We start from the raw sequence: 20,593 nt of genomic DNA on the forward strand, positions 1-20,593 counted from the left end.
TTAACAGCGCTATCTATACACAGCGCTGATGCAAAGTCTTGGATTATTTTTCTTTGCTGCTTAGAATAGTTCCTATTTGTAACAAATGTTTCTCTTTCTTCTGATATTTATTAATTTAAAAAATCTGGTATTTAAAATCAAATTATTGATTTGGAACACAGAAAGTAAAGGAAGTTCAGAGTTTTCTTTCCTCTCCCAGGAGAATTTTCCTTGGCATAAACTTCTCTGGTGCAAAATAGTTTCTAAAACAGTGAACCTGTGTTCCATAGATCCTGCATTTTCAGAATTATTAATGATGCACTATTCATTCACTGGACGCTCACGGATTTATTTTGACTCTCTATCTGTTAACTGAGCCCTGGTGAAAGTTCCAATGACACTTATCATGCATGAGTGTATGTTGCTCACTGTTTAGTTCAAGAGAGAAATAGGTGAGAAAGTGAGAAGGTGTAGCCAGATGAAGACTAGAACACATTGTGCAATTGCCCAAGGCCCAGGGAAGTGAACATCCATAGAATCCAAGTATATTGAGAAACTATCCTGTAATAAACTGCCTTCTCTCCTGCCCGGTTAATCCTCCACCTGAGTGTTGTCCTGGCGGGTTGTGAGTGATGGATGGTGTGAGCACTGCAGCCCACCCAGGACAGAGTGCTTGGCAAGCTCCCTCAAGTTGTCAGGTTTTGCTCAGATCTAATCAGGGAAGTCTCCTTCCAGCCCAGAAGCATAAGCCAAAAAAAGGAAAATAGAATGTCTCAGCTATGCTTGGTATTCAACAGGATAAGGAGCTGTTTTTCTTGGAAGATGTTTTCTTTTTCCTTTATACCTTCGGTGGATCCCGCCTTCTCACTACCTCATCCCCTTTCAATTGGAGCCTTGTGATTAGTCTCCATCCCAGACCTGCAAGCCTCACTTTTTAGAAGGTGAGAGAAAGAGTAAGGGGAAAAAATCAAGATTATTTATTCAAGCTTCAACATTATAAGTTACTCTTTGAGATTCTGCAAGCTAAGATTTTTGTATGAATTTCCTAGAATAAAAAGATACCTCACAGACATGGTAAATATTTGTTTACATTCTTCGTTTAACAAACCATGCATTTAAGTTCAAGTGAAGTCAACAAAAAAAGAAAATAGGTGTATGGATATGTGATTTTGAAATTAAAGTTAGTCATAAAATGTAAATAAAATGTGGAAAGTGTCAAAAAAAAAAAAGAGATACCTCACTTATTGTTGTATCTCTAGGTCTTAACAGAGTGGCACATGGTGAGTGGTAAGTGGTCCATAATTATGAGGGCACTTCAGAAACTTTATGGAAAATAAAATTAAAAAATAAGTTCATTTTGGTGCAAAAATTTCTGAAATCTATGCAGTTTGTTAATAGTATGGATTTCTCCATAAACTTTTTGAAAACCATTCATATGGATGGATTTCAAAATATTTTACACCAAAAGAAATGTATCTTCTTATTCCTTTTTCAATAATTTTTTAAAAGTACTGTCATATCTACCGACTGACTGAGTGGTTGATGAATTAGTCAGCAAATTTACAGAAAAACAAGTTGTTGGTAGAAAATTGGATGAAAAGTGATCACGTTCCAAGGAAAAGGAAAACTTCAGTTTATCTTAGAATTGCTGTTTCTTGTTTTGAAAAAAATTTGGAGTTTGAGAGTGATTTCATCAAAATATTCAGCATTGATGCTTAGTCATTGGAGAACAGATTTATTAGAAAGTGAAATCTAATTGCCTACTTTGCTTCAGTTAAGAAAATAGGCTTTCAAGGAAAAGTAATTCAAAATCTCCTGCAAACAGACCACTTCTGTGTGTTTGTTTTTGGCGGGTTTCTCCACTTCACCCATGGGCTCACTCAGAGGCAGGAGACTCCTCAGTGTTCTGCACGCTTCAAGTTGGCAAAATACAGCCTTCGAGTCAAGAATTTGGTGCGCCGGTTGCTGGCGATTCCCACATTTCATATTGGAGTGCTGAGTTCCAGTCTCAGTGCTGCTCCTGAGTTCCACTTCCTGCTGATGCACACCCCGAGAGGCAGCAGTGAAGGGCTAAGTACTTGTGTCTCTGCCACCCATGTGGGAGACCTGGCTTGAGTTCTGGCTCCTGGCACTGCAGTGAGCATTTGAGGAGTGAACCAACAGACAGGAGATTTCTCTCTCTGTCTCTCTCTCTCTGTGTGTATGTGTGTGTGTGTGCATGTGTGTCTGCCTTTCAAATAAGTAAAACAAGCTTATTTAAAAGGCATCTTTGCTCTCATGGTTCCTGCATGCACCTAATAAATTCAACGTTTACAAGGTGGCAAACCAGCAACACTCTTGAGGGAGAAACTGGTTTGTGCATGGCCCAGCTTTCTCCTGGTTTATAAATATTTGCACCTGTTTCTCATTCTAATTCATTCTGTGTGCGCACAAATTATTTCTATTAAAACCAAAATTTGGGAAGGGAATCTTAGGGAACAACTCCCACATTATCAAATGCCTATAAATTGTGTGAGAACTGGTAGATAAGACTGAGCTGTTCTTGGTACATGAGAAAAGGTTTTTTCTCTCCCCACTTCCAGTGCATTCACTCAACAGGGCCCTGGGCTTCTGCCATTTCTGCTTGCTTGCCAGGTGTGAAAAGGACATCGACGAGTGTGCCTCTGACCCGTGCTTCAACGGAGGCCTGTGCCGAGACTTACACGACAGGTTCCAGTGCATCTGTGACGTGGCCTTCGCTGGTGAACGCTGCGAGCTGGACGTAAGCGGCCTCTCCTTTTACGTGTCTCTCCTCCTCTGGCAGAACCTCTTTCAGCTCCTTTCGTACCTCATCCTGCGCATGAACGATGAGCCCGTGGTTGAGTGGGGTGAACAGGAAGATTATTAGCGTACTTTGAACGTTCCTAAATGTAAAAGCCATTGGACTGCTTTAACTCATTTTGAATCTCTTTTTAAAAGGCAAGTAAAAAGCCATCTTAAAAATGAAAATAAGTTCAAAGCCTGTTTGAAACATACCACATAGATACCACATGTATATAGAATATTTTCCTATCCTAACTTTAAATATGAAAAATTATCATTCTTCACATAGAAATGTCTTATTATTGAGGGCATTTACTGAAAATCTATTATCTTTCCAAAAACTTCTATATTTGAACAGCTACTGCAGTGAAAATTAATGAATTACTCCTCTTCCACTACACCAGTATATGTGTATACTTTCGTTTTCTAAATTGCTGTCATTCATCACGATCCCATTTTCATTTATGCATTTCATTCTCATCTGCATTAATGATGAGAGAATCTGGAAATTATTGCAGATTGCTTTTATGTCTAGCTGTTTGTTTACAAGGCTATTCAAATTAATCGTTGCCAATTCTCTGATATGTGATCGTTATATAAAGAGAAAGCAAGGAATTCCATCACTAAAAATGTAGGAAGAGTGATCTACTGTCAATGCTCGACTGTACTGCATAAAACCTTCTGTCATCAAACAAAGCAACACATAACCCCTTCTCTTTTTCTTTTTCCTGGAATAGTTTTACATTTCCTAACAACTAGAATAATTTTTTGTTAATTCCTTATAAATTTACAGGTTTTTAGCTTTTCTATCAAGTGGGCTAATTTGAATTGCTTTTTAACATATTAATGAAAAGTAAGGACTGAAGTTTATGCATATGCTGAAGAGCATATATTCTGAAACTGAAAGTTTATTGAAAGGGTATTTTTCTACAATTTTCCAGTAAATTTATCCTCTTCAGGTCATTAAAAAGTCATAAAAACACAATGCCTATCATAATCAAAATATACTTCAAGTTATGAATTTTTCAAACATATACCTCAATTAATGGATGTACAGAGTACATCCACAAGACATGCAAAAATTAATATATATTGCTTTAGTAGAGATTATAATGTAACAACTGGAAAAATTATATTTTCTAATGTTTTTATTAATTTCAGAAGCATAATATCGTTTATGTTAAGCATTTTTGTGTGGTTGGTGTAGTTGTATGCTTTCAAAGGAGGCATCATTTATGTTCAGGTAAAGGGAAAATGCACAGATCCTGTGAATTCTGAATGCAACTAAAATAATTGGCTGCTGAATGTCGTTTTGCAAGTGTGTCTATGTCTTTAGGAGCTGCCCTGGTTTGAAAATGTGAATATCGTATTCGATACTCATTTAGTCCTAATTTCTTTAAGAAAGCCTTTATTTCGGTGGAAATGACCAAGGTAAACCTAAATCTACTATTCAAACAGAAGAACAAAATCACACTACTGAAGCAAAGAAAATGCATTCCATTTTGCTGTGCAATGGCAATAGATTTTATACAGCAAATTCATGTGCTACAAAGTGCTGGCAGGTATTTCAAACTGGGAGCAGCTAATTTTGGAGTCCATACTCCTCCATCTGCCTCACATCCAAGGCTACAGGTGCCATGCTGCTGCTTCTAATGGTCTCCTCCAAAGCGAGACTTGTGACAAAAGATTTGGGCTAACCCTTCCCAGCAATATTTGCTTTCAGAAGTACTTGCAATAAGGATGAAATAGATTATAGCCAAAGACTATAGGGATCATTTTCTCATTCATACCCTTTTAGGTGTAGAGTAATCCTGTCCTTACAGTCCATTCCAAACATAAATATGCTCTCCACCAAATATGTTGTCAAATATTCACTCATATTGTCTTCTTTTGTATAATCCTCATGATTCTGTTGTCACTGTAGTTGTTAGTTGCTTTTCTATTTTCCAATTATCTTATCATGAGATATCTGACTTAATAGAAAATACTCTCTCTTTTCTCTTTATTCTCTGTATTTTCAGTTTCAGCTGCATTGTGTGTGACTATGGCTTCTACACATTTGCACAGAGAAATAAAATCTTTGTTTCTGCATTTTCTATTTCTCATCCTCTGATGATACCTATCTTCATTTGCCTTGATAGTGACTTGCATGGTAAGATATCCACAAGCCAGGCATGTGTGTGTGTGTGTGTGTGCTGTGATCCATTTCCACAGATGTAAACACCTGTGGCATCAAGTAAACACCTGTGGCATCAAGGTCAAGGGCCCAAGTACTTTTCCTCCTTGCAAGTAATCCTATAGTTTGAATTGCTGACAACCCTAATTGCTCTCAGTATTGGCTTACATCATCCCTGCCAAAGCTAGCCATAGTTCACCTTGCCCTAAGGAAGAGTAACCTCTCATCCAAGTGACAGAAATTCACACAAACTCCTCTGGACCTAGCTCCCGAAGCAAGGCCTGTGTTTACTTAAATAAAAACTGGCTTCATTTTGCTCATTTTTCATGTTAACATCTGCACTAAACAGGGAAATGTTTAGCTCTGGGGCATGGCTCTTCATCCCTTGAGTGTGTGTACAAGATGGGTGGTTCCCATCACCTCCCTTTTTGGAGAATGGGGAAGTAGAGAGAACTGACAAGTTGAGAGGAATTCAGTGTTTTCATAGCATGGACAGACAACTGAATTCAGTGAACACTACTGAGAACTTACTCTGGGCCAGGGACTGTGCTGAGACCTTTATAAATACATACTCTTTGAATTATGTTCTTTTTTTTTAATACCAGATCTCAAAATATCTCATCTCCTAAGCTCTTTGATAAATTTTGTTAAAAGACCTTTGGCCATTTCTATGTTTTAAAATAGAAGTTATTCAGCTTTAATTTTTACAAAATTAAAAGTGACACTTTTTCTGGAAATGGTGCTATTGGAGTTTAGAGATTTAGGTTAGATACCAGAGGAAAAAAGAACTCCGTTTCTCAATGGCCAGTATTATGGACTCATACAGACTCTATTTCATGTCTCTATATTTTTTTACTTATTCAGCAAATGCTTAATGAATGCCCACTAGTGTCATGGCTATACTAGGACCTGGGAGTACAACTACAAATTCGATATGATGTTCACTCCCCACTAGCTGGCCGGCTCATAGAAGACATAGCTAAACAAACAGAAAGGGACAGATTGTGGATGGGTGTTAGGGTGGATCTTAGCACCAACGTGCGTAGAACTTAAAGGTGGACGTAGAAGGCCAAGGAGAGTTTCGTAAAGCATCAGCTGAGATTCCGGAGTAAACAGAGGCCAGGCCGTGGAAGGAGGCGCAAGGGCAGTGGAGGTGATTCAGGTGGGAGGGATGCAGAGGAGGGGCAGGTGCCTAGAGAAGGAAAGGCCTGAGAGTATGGTGTGACTGAGTCCGTGGAAGCTCACAGAGGGAGCCCTGATCAGCCATGCACAGAATTTGGCTTTTCATCCTAAGAGCCACAGAGCACCTTTGAAGGGCTGCAAACAGAACAGTGGTATGATCCCATGTGCACTTCTGAGAGACCACTTGGGCTTCTTCAGAGAGGATGGATTCAAAGAAAGGCAAAACTGGGCTGAGAAAGGTGCAGTTAGGAGGCGGTTGCAATAAGACAGACATGAGGAAAGAAAGTCTTCACCACCTTAATTTGTCAAAAATGAGGTGGACAAGGGACTCGATGAACAAAGTTTGAGGCCATAAGAACTTGTGATTATTTGCAAGAAAGTATAATAGGTCTGAGGGCATGATATGTTAAATTTGGTGAATATTATTATTATTTTTTTAACAGGCAGAGTGGACAGTGAGAGCGCGAGAGAGAGAGCGAAATGTCTTCCTTTGCTGTTGGTTCACCCTCCAATGGCCGCTGCGGCCAGCACGCTGTAGCCGGCGCATCGCGCTGATCCAAAGGCAGGAGCCAGGTGCTTATTCTGGTCTCCCATGGGGTGCAGGGCCCAAGCACTTGGGCCATCCTCCACTGCACTCCCGGGCCATAGCAGAGAGCTGGCCTGGAAGAGAGGCAACCAGGACAGAATCCGGTGCCCCGACCAGGACTAGAACCTGGTGTGCCGGCGCCACAGGCAGAGGATTAGCCTATTAAGCCGCGGCGCCAGCTAGTGAATATTATTTTTAAAATTGTTGATTGGATAAGTGAATGAATGTAAGTCTCTATGTTTGACCCAAATTATTAATTTCTCAGTCTGGAATTCATGAAGTGATATCTGGGCTGGATATGTAAATCTGGGATTCATATTATAGCTTTGTCAGGTTTTGTATTCCATTCTCCATATGTGACCCATTTGTATTATTGGTCTACTTCTCTGTTAACAATATTGCCTCACACACAGCAACTTAAAACAAAACACACTTATTATCTCCCAATTCCTGTGAAACAGGCACCGAGGCTCGGCTTTGCTGCCTCCTCTGCTGAAAACGTCATCAGGTTGCAAGCTGTTAAGTTGTCAGCCAGGAATGTGGTCACAGCTGAGGCTCAACAGGGCAAGGATCCACCTCCAGGTGTACAGAGGTTGATGGTGGAGTCTGGTTCCCTGTGGCTGTGGACTGACCATTTCAGTTGCTTTGCAACCGTGGACCAGAGGCAGCTCTCGACTCCAGGAGCCAGCTCCAGTTCCTTGCCACATGGGGTTCCCCAACCTGACTACTTCCTGCTTCCAAAACAGAAATGGAGAGAAAGATTCCATCCTTATGCAACACGGTTGTGTAATCAGGCACGTGTAATCACGTATCTCACGTTACCTTTATCAGGGTCTGTTGGTTGGAGGTCACAGTTCCCAGCCACACTCCAGGGCAGAGGATCACACAGGATTAAACAGCAGGCAGGGAGGCCACGTCTGTCTGTCGCAGCATTTCTCCTTCTCTCCCGTTCACTCCCTGTAACTGCGTTCTGTCTATGTTCCTTAGATCAGGCCTCCAAGCACCAAGAGTCCATCTGGTGGATTTTTAAATTTGAATTACTTTTTAAATTCCTAGACATTTTTCACCACCTTACACATCAACTTTTCTGTTTGCATCTTGTTTTTTTTTATTCTAAAGGTTTTTCCTTATTTTACTTTTTGTACTTAGGAAACTATTGATCGTCTTCTCAGACTGCTCTAATACCTCAAGCTCCTGGAGGTCTCATCCTCCTATTTTTGTTTCTGCTGAGTTCTGACAGAGTTTTTCCCTGGGTGGTTTGCAATTTTTAAGAGTGGACACAACTTTAAGAGAATTTTCTTTCCTGTGGGAGTCTTTGAGTTCTGAGCTGCAGAAATGTCCCTAACTATAGTCTTGGCTGTAGTCTTTTGCTGGACAGCCAGGATTTTCATTAGGCAGTGCTGGGTTTTGGTTCTGGGGATTCCCATAGCATGTAGAGATTGAAATTCGTCTCCCAGCCAATTTTCTGGAAGCCTTTCATAAATACGACCCAAACTACGTCTCCAGCCTCATCTCTTACCTGTTTTCTCACAAACTCCACTCCCGCCACACAGCACTTCTCTCCTCCCTCACAGCTTTCTCACATCTTGTCACAGCCCTTCATTTATGTTTGGATCATCCCTCCTTGCAGGCCCTTCTCTTCCCTGCCTGGCAAAGTCTGTCTTTCCTAAAATCCTGAAGCTGATTGGATACCCCAGGGATCCTGCCCCTGACAGGTGCAGGAAAAGCTTACTGTTTCACTCCTGATCTTTCCTTCCGGTTTGTACCTCTCTCCTGGTGCATGCTACTTGGTAAGTTAATCACTCATGTCTGCAAGCAAAAAACCACATTAAACAATAAGCTTCTCAAGAGCAGGGGCCATTTAACACATCTGTACAACAGCTCTACAAATGTTTGTAAAGGAATCATCTCTTTACAGTAGCATGTGGATTTCATAAGTAATTATCTAACATTTTCTGAATTGAATATTTAGATTTTAATAAGGATAAATATTTCAGGATGAGGCTTGCCAGGATATACTAACTGAGAAAACACTTAGTATCTGAGAAAATGTAGGATCTTTGGTTATACAAATAAGAATTTATTCCTAGTGGCATAGCAAGATCAGAAGAGCAGTGATGGCCGGCGCCGTGGCTCAACAGGCTAATCCTCCGCCTTGCGGCGCCGGCACACCGGGTTCTAGTCCCGGTCGGGGCACCGAACCTGTCCCGGTTGCCCCTCTTCCAGGCCAGCTCTCTGCTGTGGCCAGGGAGTGCAGTGGAGGATGGCCCAAGTCCTTGGGCCCTGCACCCCATGGGAGACCAGGAGAAGCACCTGGCTCCTGCCATCGGATCAGCGCGGTGCGCCGGCCGCAGCGCGCCTACCGCGGCGGCCATTGGAGGGTGAACCAATGGCAAAAGGAAGACCTTTCTCTCTGTCTCTCTCTCACTGTCCACTCTGCCTGTCAAAAATAAAAAAATAAAAAAAAAATAAAAAAAAGAAGAGCAGTGATTACATCAGCCTACATTTTGTATTCCTTTAGCTATATCAGTGCAGTTATAATAGTTGCTTTAAAATCTGTATGTTAATTCCAACCCCTGGGTCATCTTGTGATTGGTCTCCACTGATAAAACTTTCTCTTGCATGTGGTCTCATTTTCCTGTTTCTTTGTCTAGTGATTTTAGTCTGCATCCTGGGTGTTGTAGATTGTATGTTGCCAAGACTATGAACTATTTTCTGTTCCCCCAAAGCTATTATTCTGTTTTGGCAAGGAATCAATTAACTGAATCAAACTCACAACTCTGTAGCAGTCTCCGTGGTGTATCACAGCTGGATTCCTGTTCCATTGGTCCATCTCAAAGTGGACTGCTTAGAGTCCACCCCACACATGCGTATCTCAGGGGTTAGCTATGGATTTCAGCAGACTTCATTTTCAGAATTTGAGACTCCACCCCTATAGCTCTCTTTTCCAGATTGTCACCTCACTTTCTAGCTGCTGTTGTGGACCCTGCCTCTTCCCACGTTCTCTAGGACTAAGACTGTAACTTTCTCACCTAGTTTTAACCAACATGGTGTTGACTGAGGGCTGCACTCAAAAAAAGGGATCACCCAGTGCCCTCTGCTCTTGTGGTATAAATTCCCCTACAGTTTAATGAATACTTTTGGTTTTTCACCCATGCTCTTAGATTGTTTTGTTATTGTTTCTGGATTTTATACTTGTTCTCTATTCAGGGGTGGTCTAATAGGAACTACTTTGTTGTTTGCAAAAGTGGAAACTGTAATTTTATGTAGGGTATCTTAGAATGCATGAACATAAGAATTTTGTCCCAGAACAAGGGATGTAATTTTCCTTCTGATCTCAACATGGACCAGGTTTCTTTAAAAGAGCAAGATTTACTTCTGGACACTATATATTCAAAGGAAAACAATTGGTGCCAGGATCTACAGCAAGGTGTTACAGGAACAGTATAAGGCTAAAGGGATGCTTCTTCTGGAAAGAGAGGACCTAAGGAAATCATCCAACTTCCTCCACATATTTCCATGACCATCCCGAGAATATACAAGCAATTTTGTGCTATATCAACATAGAGAACAGAAATAAGACAAAGGGGTCGAATCTGTCAGATTTCAAGTCAGTAAGAGAAAGCAAATTAACATCAGAGCTATTCCATAATGTAATGAGTTGATCTGCACTTAAGTGAACTCCCATCCCTGGAAGCACTTCTATAGAATCCGACTGACAATATGTCAGAAATGCTGTGGTAAATACTTGTTTACTGATTGAAAGAGACACATGCACCTTGCTATTTTTAAGCATCTATGCTTAGCTAATTTAGCAGAACTGGTATGAAGTTTCTCAAGTTTATGGCGTGCATTAATCATGTTAGCGGAATTATGGAATGGACTAAGAAATGACATTTGCGTTTCTTTCAGTTGAAAAAGTATAGTGTAGAAGGATACGTAATTGGCCTTTTGGAGAAAGGGAGGAGTGGGAAGGATAAATCCGAGTTTCTCAGATCATGTTTTATTGGAGAAAGTTTTGAGGTGAGAAATCTCTCTCAGAATGTATTTGTAGATACACTGATTTATGATGCTGCTTCAACTGAAGTTGAAAATCTAACACTACCAACTCTGCCCCATTTACCATCTGAAAGGCACCGTTATCGTTCAGGGCAAGGTTGGGCTGAATCTGGACACTTTTCCTATGCTTCACAGGTGTATACAAGCTGTTCTGAGCAAATCTCCAGGTCTGCGTGGCTTCACTATCAATTATGTCCAGACACGACCTCCGAAAGAATAAAGGCACACAGCCAGAAAAAATACAGAAGCTGGGATAGTTTATTTGCATAGTGTTTTCCATTTTAAATCATATGGTAAAATAATTATGCTAGAAAAATATCCCTTTATAAATTGGAGATGCTCCCTTATTGGAAGATTGAGTAAATGCTCTTTCAACTACTACACTGAAATACTTGATACCAAAATATTAGATTGAATCACATGAACCTACATATATTTGACATTTTTACTTATTTATGAAAATGACAATTTCACATGATTCGATCTATTACATAATAAATGCCTGATAGATACAGGAAGCTGCTCCTAAATTTTGAGTTATTAATGCAGACCAGAGAAAGAACATGTTAAAAGGATTTAAAGAATCATATAAACCAACTTCTTTATATGAAAGATGATGAAAAAAATCAAGGTCTTGGAGATCAAATGCTATCAAATTATTCAGGTCTCCCAGTGCACAGTTCAATATTCCTCCCACTGGGCTAACCTTAAACATTGGACTCCCTATCACACTGGCCTATGAGTGTGAACGAGATTCTCAGAATGCCTGAGAGCTCTTCACAGTTCCTACATACATGACCCTGTGTAAAGAATAAAAATATGTAAAGCCAACATCGTCACAATATTCATCAGAACGTGATCTCAGTCGATGACATTAAAGGTAACTTAAAGCAGGTACCACCTCTGAAGCATCATGAAAAATGTGAATTATAATTATATAGTCCTAAGATCTTAGAGGGCATAGGGGATAAGACTGAGTCTGGTTTGATTTTGCAGTTGAAAACTGAGATGAATGAAGCTTTCGTTTCAAATGATATTAATAGATATTCACAGTAACCTTCTGAGATGAATATCATAATGCCCATTTTATAGATAAGGAAAATGAAATTTAGGAGGGTTAGGTGTCTCGGCCACAGTCTCACAGAAAATAGGTATCAGAACAAGGTTCAGAACTTGGCAGTGTCTAATTCCAATTCACATGGCTGTTGGTATACAACACTCACCTTAGCAGCAAGTGGTACAGATCAGTTTCTCATTAAGTTACTCACATCAGCTTGTGACTTAATAAGAGACACGCTTTGCTATAAACTTTCTCATGTGGAGTTCAGAAAAATAAATATTATGAGACTAATCAAATTATAAAATGTTCCTATTTCTACCACCAAAATAATTACCATGAAAAGGTAGGAAAAAATAGATGCTACAGCTGAAACTGGGGATAAATGGCATGCAAGTCACCCATATGCTATGCTGTTTTAATGTAAAAGGGCATCCCCTATCTGAAATCTAGTGGGTTTTTTCTCTCATAATAACTCTGAGAGGCATTTAATAAAATAAAGATCATTACCTCTATTTATTATTGTATTTAAAGCTTTAAAGTTTGGCTGAATTGCTTATGGCCAAATACCCAGGAAGTATTCGATCTTGGCTTTAATCAGGTTTTCTAGTTTCAAACCTAATGCTTAAGAAAGGGACGGGATCTATCAGGTCCTAGAAAAGGGATAATGGAATAAATTAGCAGGGTTCCTCAGCAATTGGCATCCCCAAAACATGGCCAACAAAATTGAGTCATCATCAAGCATTTCTTGGAAAACCAAATAGGAGTTCTTTTACAATTCAGCCCTAAAACTTTGCTCCTATAGGCTAGTTGCCTCATCTCTGAAAGGAAACAACACAGATGGAGATGAAACAGGGAGAAGTAAAATTTAAAAGAAAAAAAAAAAAAAAAACAGAGGGAGAGGACTTGAGGTATGGGCAGACTCATGTCTGCCAGTCTAAATTGAAGGAGCATATGGATGGTGGATTGAGGGAACCCGCTGAGTAAGCCCCATAATTCCAGGATGCAGGCATTCACTGAGTGAGACCTAGAAAGCCCAGCAAGTGATAGGAAATTCACCTTCACACAGTGAAAGAATAAGCTGATAAAACTCGTTAACCCACGAGTTAAAGCAGAAGATAAAAATTAACTCTACCAGGACTTGGAGTCACTTGTGAATGACAGAGAAATAAATGGTTTCTGAGAGGGTTAGAGTTGTGCCTGATCATGAAAGCCGCTGTCAAGGACAAGGCTGACTGGCCCACATCCTCAGGCTTTTGGTGCCAACCAAGCACTGGCCAATGGCACAGTAGTCTTCCTCTGTATGGCAATCGCTTTGTGCTCTGAATTTGGCCTGCAGGAAAGAGGCACCCAGAATGACATTCTCTTCAAATTATAATTTAAAAAGCACTGTCACTTATCACTGAGTTTCTACTAATTAGCATTCAGGAGGGAATAAATATAGCACTAGACATTTCTCCAAAAAAAGACGTACACATGGCCAACAGATACATGAAAAGATGCTCAACATCACTAATCATCAGGGAAATGCAAATCAAAACCACAATGAGATATGACTTCACACATGTTAGGATGGCTATTATCAAAAGATGAAATAAAATAAAAGATAACAACTGCTGGTGAGAATATGGATAAATTGTAGTCTTTGTTTTCTATTGGTGGGAATATAAAATGGTGCAGCCATTATGGAAAGCAGAATGAAGTTTTCCCCAAAATTTAAGGATATAACTATGATATGATTCAACAATACCAGACGGGGGTATTGAAATCAAGAGATCAAAGACATAGCTGCATTGTCATGTTTGTTCAGCATTATTCATAATAGTCAAGATACAGAAATAACCCAACTGTCCATTGAAGAATGAATGGAAAATAAGTCATACTGTAGACATGTAATGAAATATTCTTATTACAACCTTTAAAAAATGAAATCCTGACATGTGCTACAATATGGATGAACTTGGAGGACATTATTACACTAAGTGAAATTAGCCAATCACAGAAGGACAAATCTTGCATGATTCCTCTTACATGAGGAGTTTAGTCAAATTCATAGAAGCAGAGAGCAGAGTGGTGGTTGCCAGAACTCGGAGAAAGAAAGAGAGAGTTGCTGTTGAATTAGCACAGATTTTTGGTCACACGGATAATTTCTAGAGATTCGTTGTACAACATGTTGCCTGCAGTTAACAGTACTCTTTTGTGTATTGAAAATTTGTTAAGAGGCTAGATCTCATGTGAAGTGTTCTTAGAACCATCAAAAAAAAGTCACTTCAGAGGAGTTAAAAACATTTCACATGGAGAAAAAAATAAGCAACAGTTTTGAAATGTTATTTTGATGCACCATCCAGCACTGAAATCATGTCTGATTTAGCTCACTAATCTCTTTTCCTTTCATCTTTTCACACATTATTAAGATTTCTGCTTCACCAAGTATAATTAATGCTTTTCATTTCTTAATGTGGGGTCATTGCTGCAGGCTTCAGAGAAGTCATGTAACACAGACTTCCACCTTCAGAACATATTTTTCATGTGTCCAAAATAGAACGGTAACCGGCTATATACAGACTGGAGCTCTGGATGGTAGATGCAACAGAGCTGGCGCTAAGGCATAGACAACCATGGGAAATAATCAGGTTGATGTTGCCTCTGAGTTGACTAGCTAACCAAATCATACAGCATTTTTGTTACATGTCAAATCAATTTCATCATCTATCACAACCTCCCCAAAATGATTCCTGCCTTGCTTCAATACCGGGCTTATGGCAACCAGTGGTTTAAATAACGTGTTTATTCATTCACCCACCATTTATCCAGGGCTTACTCCAAGCAAGGCTCTGAACCAGGCATAGTAAACAGTCAAAATCTGCACAGTACATTTGTTCCTGACTTGAAAGAGCTTGGGTAAGAGAACTGAGTCCACAGTTCCACACAGAGTTCTCCAGTTTGGAAAACAAGAAGATACTTGAAATGTGCTTGTTATTATTTTTTATTATCCAAACTGGGATAGTTTGAGAGTGAAAGGAACACTATTAATATTTAAACTAGGATAGCAGCCTAAATTGATATTGCTGTGGCCAAACTGGTACGCTTCCCATGGTTGTGACCACCCTTAAGAATGTATGCGTTATATTTCACTTAGTAACTTGATACACTTCAATTCTCATCAAAATACAGTTGAAGTCTAACAGCTCATTCCAGAAACTAAGTCTACATGTTTCAAGTCAATTAATATAGGCCAAATGGCTCAAAGCAAATGAAAGTTATTGTTTTCTTGATTTATTTCAGTTTTTATTCAAGGAGAACTTTGACATCAGTTCCATGTATTAAAAATAGGGTTGTGATCAACCAATCTGACTGCTAGTATGCAACTAAATACCATAAAAGTTCTAGCTTAGCATAATATAAATTTAGCTCCTCTTCATTTTAATTTTCAAGATTGGAGGGTCTATTTATTAATTAAGAATTATTTTTCTTCAAGAATTAGATTACCTTTAGGAAATGAAGATCTAGCTTTTTGAATCTATGTTTGAATCTTTTTTGTGGGAGCAAATTGATGGTATGTAGAAAATCAGATTCACTGCAGGAATTTAGTATTTGGCCAATTTTAGTATTTGGCCAAGTCAAGATTATCTGACTTGAAATTGATCCTACTTTAACATATTTCTACTTAAAATTTTTAAGACTCATAGATTTATTCATGGATTGTACACATATAATTTTCAAAACCTTCATAAAACTAGAAAGGATTCTTTATTTCTAAAAGATTATAAAGACTATGGCTATTATCTTTTCCTCAAAGTATAATTACTGAAACACAGATTTGTTTGATGTAACCTATAGAAATTTATTGGGACCTAAATGTATACAAGAAGGAAGCAATATATTAATTATAAAATCTGAAAACAAAAAGACTATTGATAATGAAATGTATTTGGTCATTTGGAAAGTGCAGTGGAATTTATTTTAATTCAGTTCCATAAATAGCAATGTATACATTTTTCCTCCATCCAGTCCCATCCACGATTGTTTGATAATCCTGTGCTGTTAACAGGACAATCTTATCACAGAAAACTGATGTGCTTCTATACTTACTATTCATATAGGCAGATTACCTTTAATACTTGATAAATGACTGAAGTCACTTTGATTCCTAAAGCTCAGGAAAAAAAAATTTTTAAAACAAATATGTCCCTGGAAAATTTTCAATAGCCAGCACCATGTTAGGTATATAGTAGATATAAATATTAACTAACTGGCTGATACAAAGGAATGAGGCAAGTTCAAAGAGGCAGTTGTTGAGGTAAGTTCAAAGAGACAGTTTCTGTCTTTGAGAAGTGTGTGTGTGTGTATGTGTGTGTGCTTTCCAGTTCAGGAGCTGGCACACAAACTTTCAGATTCTGAAGTGTGCAACATTGTAGGGTGCTTCATTTGTCTGCCCATCCTCCATCCTAAAAGCTACAGAAAGAGAGAGAAAATATCTTGTTTATTTTTATCACTTCAGTGACTGGCAACCACGTCTGGCAGAGTAATGCATCAGTATCTACTGAAGGAATAAAAGAAGGGATGAAGGAATGAATAGTGGGTGATGGTCACCAAAGAAGTGATAACATATCCAGGAGTGAGGATGGCACAAAAAAGCTGAAGATAATTTGATCCAGGACTTAATGAACAAACAGGAATTTTCTTAGCAAAACCAAAATCATACTTTCCCTCTTCATGTTTTTTTGATTTTGTATGTTACTTAATTGTTAGATTGTTTATTCATGAAGAAATTAATTGACAAGGAAAGTAGTGTGCCTGTCAGCAAAGAGAGCACAGAAGGCCCCTGGTTTTACTTATCGTTAAGAGCCACAGTGTGTTTATAATTATAATTAGCCTTGGTTGATATTGGATCTTCATTATATAATTACATTTTTATCTTTGTGAGGAAAGAGAAATGAAACCCTGCAAAACAATTGTGAAACCCATAGACTTCCTTAGGGTTCACTGAGCAGGCTTATGGAGAAGAGAAAAGGATGGAATTTAAGGCACTGGCCCTGAAAGATAACCAACATCGAGAGAGATCGTTGGAGAGGCCTGAAGCAATGAGAGAGCAAAATACGTCAAAGAAAAATCAGTGATGCTGGAAGAAATGGGTCTCAGAGAAAGAGCTGGAAGGGTTCCCAAGTAGAAAGAGTCTACAGCAGACACAGGAGCCCAGGGACCCAGTGGGAGATTTCTGCATTTGCCCCAAATGTGTTGCCATTATTAAGGCTAAAACTTAATCAATTTTCACAAACCTAATTGTCAGATAAGCCTTACGAAAAACTTTCCAAATGTTTGCCCCTCTCCAAATTCAGTTGAGCCTGAAGGGTTTGTGCTGTTCACTCCCACCTCATCGTTGCCAATTCATCCTCCCTCTAAGCTACCTTCATCTGTAGTAACTACTCCCAATGGGATAAGCTGACATTCTGGGCTTCTAGGCTAGAAATCCAGTGTTTTCTCTTTCATAAGTCCCATGACAATGCTGATCGCTGCTGGAGTCAGAGCCTCCTGCACACTGCCTGCAACTAAAGAATGGCAGCATCTTCCCCAAATAACCATTTCATCCTCATCTCTGTATGTTTGGGTAGGACAAAGCAAGAGGAAGAAGGGTGGGAGTAACTGAAGCATAATCTATAAAACCTGCTGTGATAATTTCAAGGAAGCTATAAAATAGTTGTAGAGAAAGAAGAAACTACAAAACATACCCCCAACTAATCAATCCCTAGCTTTTGTTACCGAGTAATAAGCACAATATAAATTCAAGGAAGTCTGATCACTGTGGAATATATTGCAAGAGGAGAAGTTTTCATGGAGGGCATGGGAATTAAACTAGGGAATGAAATATGAGGAAGATTATTTATAGGATTGAAAAAGGGAAAGCATTCAAGACAGAAAAAAATGTTATGAGAGAAGACAGGACTGTGGGGAAAAGGTTGAGGTGGGTGCAAAACAGATACTAGACAAGCCCAATTGCAACAGACAGAGTGCTGGGAAGTAATGAGATGTGAGAGTGAATGAATTAAGGGCAAGGACTAGATTATGGATGAAATTGCCAAAGCTCCTGAGAAAATCCAGCATCCAGCCAAGAAGGAAGCCATTCCATAATTTTGTGGTTTAGTTTTGTGCCATGTCTTCCTCTACATTGTTTCCTATCTGTTGTGATTATACCTTGGCTGCATACCACAATACCATGAACTGGCAGCTGGTGATCAACAGAAGTGCCTTTCTCACAGATCTGAAGGCTGGGAAGTCCAAGCTCAAGGCACCAGCTGATTGAGGGCACCTGTTGAGGGCCTGCATCCTGTTCCACTGATGGTATCTTCTCTCTGTGTCCTCTCATGGGAGAAGGGACACTCCTGTGGGCTCCACTGTCATGACCAATCCCCTTTCAAAGCCCCTATCTCCTAATAGTATCCCATAGAATTAGAGTTCAACCTAGGAATTTGACAAGGAGAGGACACAAGACCTTACACCAAAATGGTAGCTTCTTTAATGATGTTTATGATCGAACTCCCTAGTGATATATTATAGACTTATTCTTCCATATTGGGACAGAAAACAATACATATTGTTCATTGTTCTAGAGTTTTTTTAAATAATTCTATGCAGACAGGAAGTTTTCATTGAGCAGGATTTTTTGGGAGTTTGGGATTTTTTTTAGCTAACTTATTAAATAATATTCTTTGGCCCAAGTTTTAGTTTCTGCTCATTAAAACTTTTCTCTAGGCATAGTTATGCACTAAGTCTTGCCGTAAGCTCTTTTTCAAAGTTCCATCTGAATCTTTGTAAAGTTCTTATTCATTAATTAAGGATTTTCAGACCCACAATCATCTCCCTATTTCTCTCAAAGGACCAAAGACATGTTTTGGTCTGGGAAGGTTTGCGTATAATCAGATTAAGTCTCCCTTCAGTAAAAATTGAGCAAATTCCCTGGATCAGTACCAGAAAAAAAAGCAAGCAAGAAAGAAAAAGAAACTGTTGTGCAAATAGCCTGATGTTATTGTTCGTCATCTAAAAGATCATAAAACTAACCAACTACATTTTGTTGGCTTAAAAAATATTCTAATTGTGTAGATCAATTCACATTGTTTCCTATACTGAGCAGTAGATGGGTTTCAATATTTCTGATCAGTGCAATCTATTTTCAGAGCTAAGTCAGATGATGAAAACAGACCTTTAACTGCCCGAGGGGAGTCAGCCCAGTGCACAGGAAACCACTCTAGCACAGTCACATGAATGATGTTCTTAGGGTGCCTCTTTCCATCAAGAACTGTGCCTTCCCCGTCAACATGTAACACCTCATTTCATTCCAATTAGCAGTACTCTGTTTATCTCCACTTTACGGATGCAAGAACTGAGGCCCAAAGAAGTTGTCAGTTTGTCTAACATAAAATCCTCATTGCTTTTCCCCTCTCATATATAATCCTATATTCCGAACTTGTAAAATGCAACATTTAAAGATTATTTTTAAGCAGATTGCCCCACCAGAAAATTCTAGAAATGTTAACATTTCTTAACTGTTTTAAAATAGGTACCTTGACATATCATAGTTTAGAAAAACACAAGCTTGTCAAGAAACCAACTACATCCAGGGAACTCTGTGGAATTTTCTTTCCAGGGGGCAAATGAGGAATGCAAATGAGAAAGCGATTGTAATTCTATGGCCCTAGTGGCTTCCAGTGTCTATTTATTTTTACCATTCAGTCCTGTGAATGTTAAAGATAATCACAGCTGGCAATATGTAAATTATCTTAATTTGCAGTGTCTTCAGGTTAAAGGTTATGTGTGTTTGGCTGGGATGACTGCATTGCCACTTCATTACCAAAATGGATGCTCTTAAATTATAGAAACCAACATAAGCACCTTGACTTAAAAAATGTATTTGCAGAACCCAAAGTAATGGCATCGAGCTTCACTTTCACCTTGTGAGGTGAGCTGAAGAGTTGCAGCTTCTGGGTGCAACTGTGCACTATTAGTCTTCTGCTTTGAAACAGAAATGGAATATTTCATAGAATGCCACCAGGGCATTGCTCCTTGGAGGGAAAAAAGTGGGCACCTTTGTGAAGAGCCACTCTGTAATGCAAAGGGCCTGGGATGGATTCTGGAGCTATGAAGGTGATGCTCGTGGACATAAGGGCAAAGCATTTGAGTGGCTACCTCTTCAAATGAGATGTTCTCTGAGGGAGAGTGCTGTGTGTTGACGCACATAGTTCCATGAGTGAGAACAGGACTTATCAGGGACATCATCCTTGGCTCAAGTCCCCTTTAAAGATCTCTTCACTATTGACTTATTCCAGTGATCACAGAGATCATAACTAATAATTACCAGCTCCTAATCCATTCTCTTGGTTCAAAATGAGGCGGTCTAGATCAGGCTTGATATATGAACCTGTAGAACCTTCTCTTCTCCCTGGCAGAAGTCCCGGGGCCACCTGGCTACACCAGAAACTGCTCATGGATTGTGTTGATGAAAATTGCATTTGCTTTATCTGTCATCTCATTTGTCAGTTCCAAAGAACCTTGAGCATCTATGAAATGCCATGGACTCTGAACTTAACTGGGGGAAAAAAAAGATTTTATTTGTTTTAAAGGAATAGTTATGGAGAGAGAGAAAGAGGGAGAGACACAGAGATCTTGCATCTGCTGGTTCACTCCCCAGATGGCTGCAACAGCCAGAGCTAGGATGATCGAAAGCTAGGAGCCAGGAGCCAGGAACTCCTTCAGGATC

General features: G+C 39.3%; 1 protein-coding gene across 4 annotated transcripts in view; it reads left to right on the top strand.

Moving 5' to 3' along the window:
- Positions 1-20,593, top strand: part of CRB1 (crumbs cell polarity complex component 1) — a 244,451-nt gene that overhangs the window by 208,812 nt on the left and 15,046 nt on the right. For all 4 annotated transcript variants that reach the window (XM_062211545.1, XM_062211546.1, XM_062211543.1 and 1 more), the window contains one exon: positions 2,614-2,740. In XM_062211545.1, the coding sequence (XP_062067529.1) occupies positions 2,614-2,740 (127 nt within the window). The remainder of the gene's footprint in view (positions 1-2,613; positions 2,741-20,593) is intronic.

This window comes from Lepus europaeus, chromosome 14, assembly GCF_033115175.1.
Source record: "Lepus europaeus isolate LE1 chromosome 14, mLepTim1.pri, whole genome shotgun sequence".
NCBI lineage: Eukaryota > Metazoa > Chordata > Mammalia > Lagomorpha > Leporidae > Lepus > Lepus europaeus.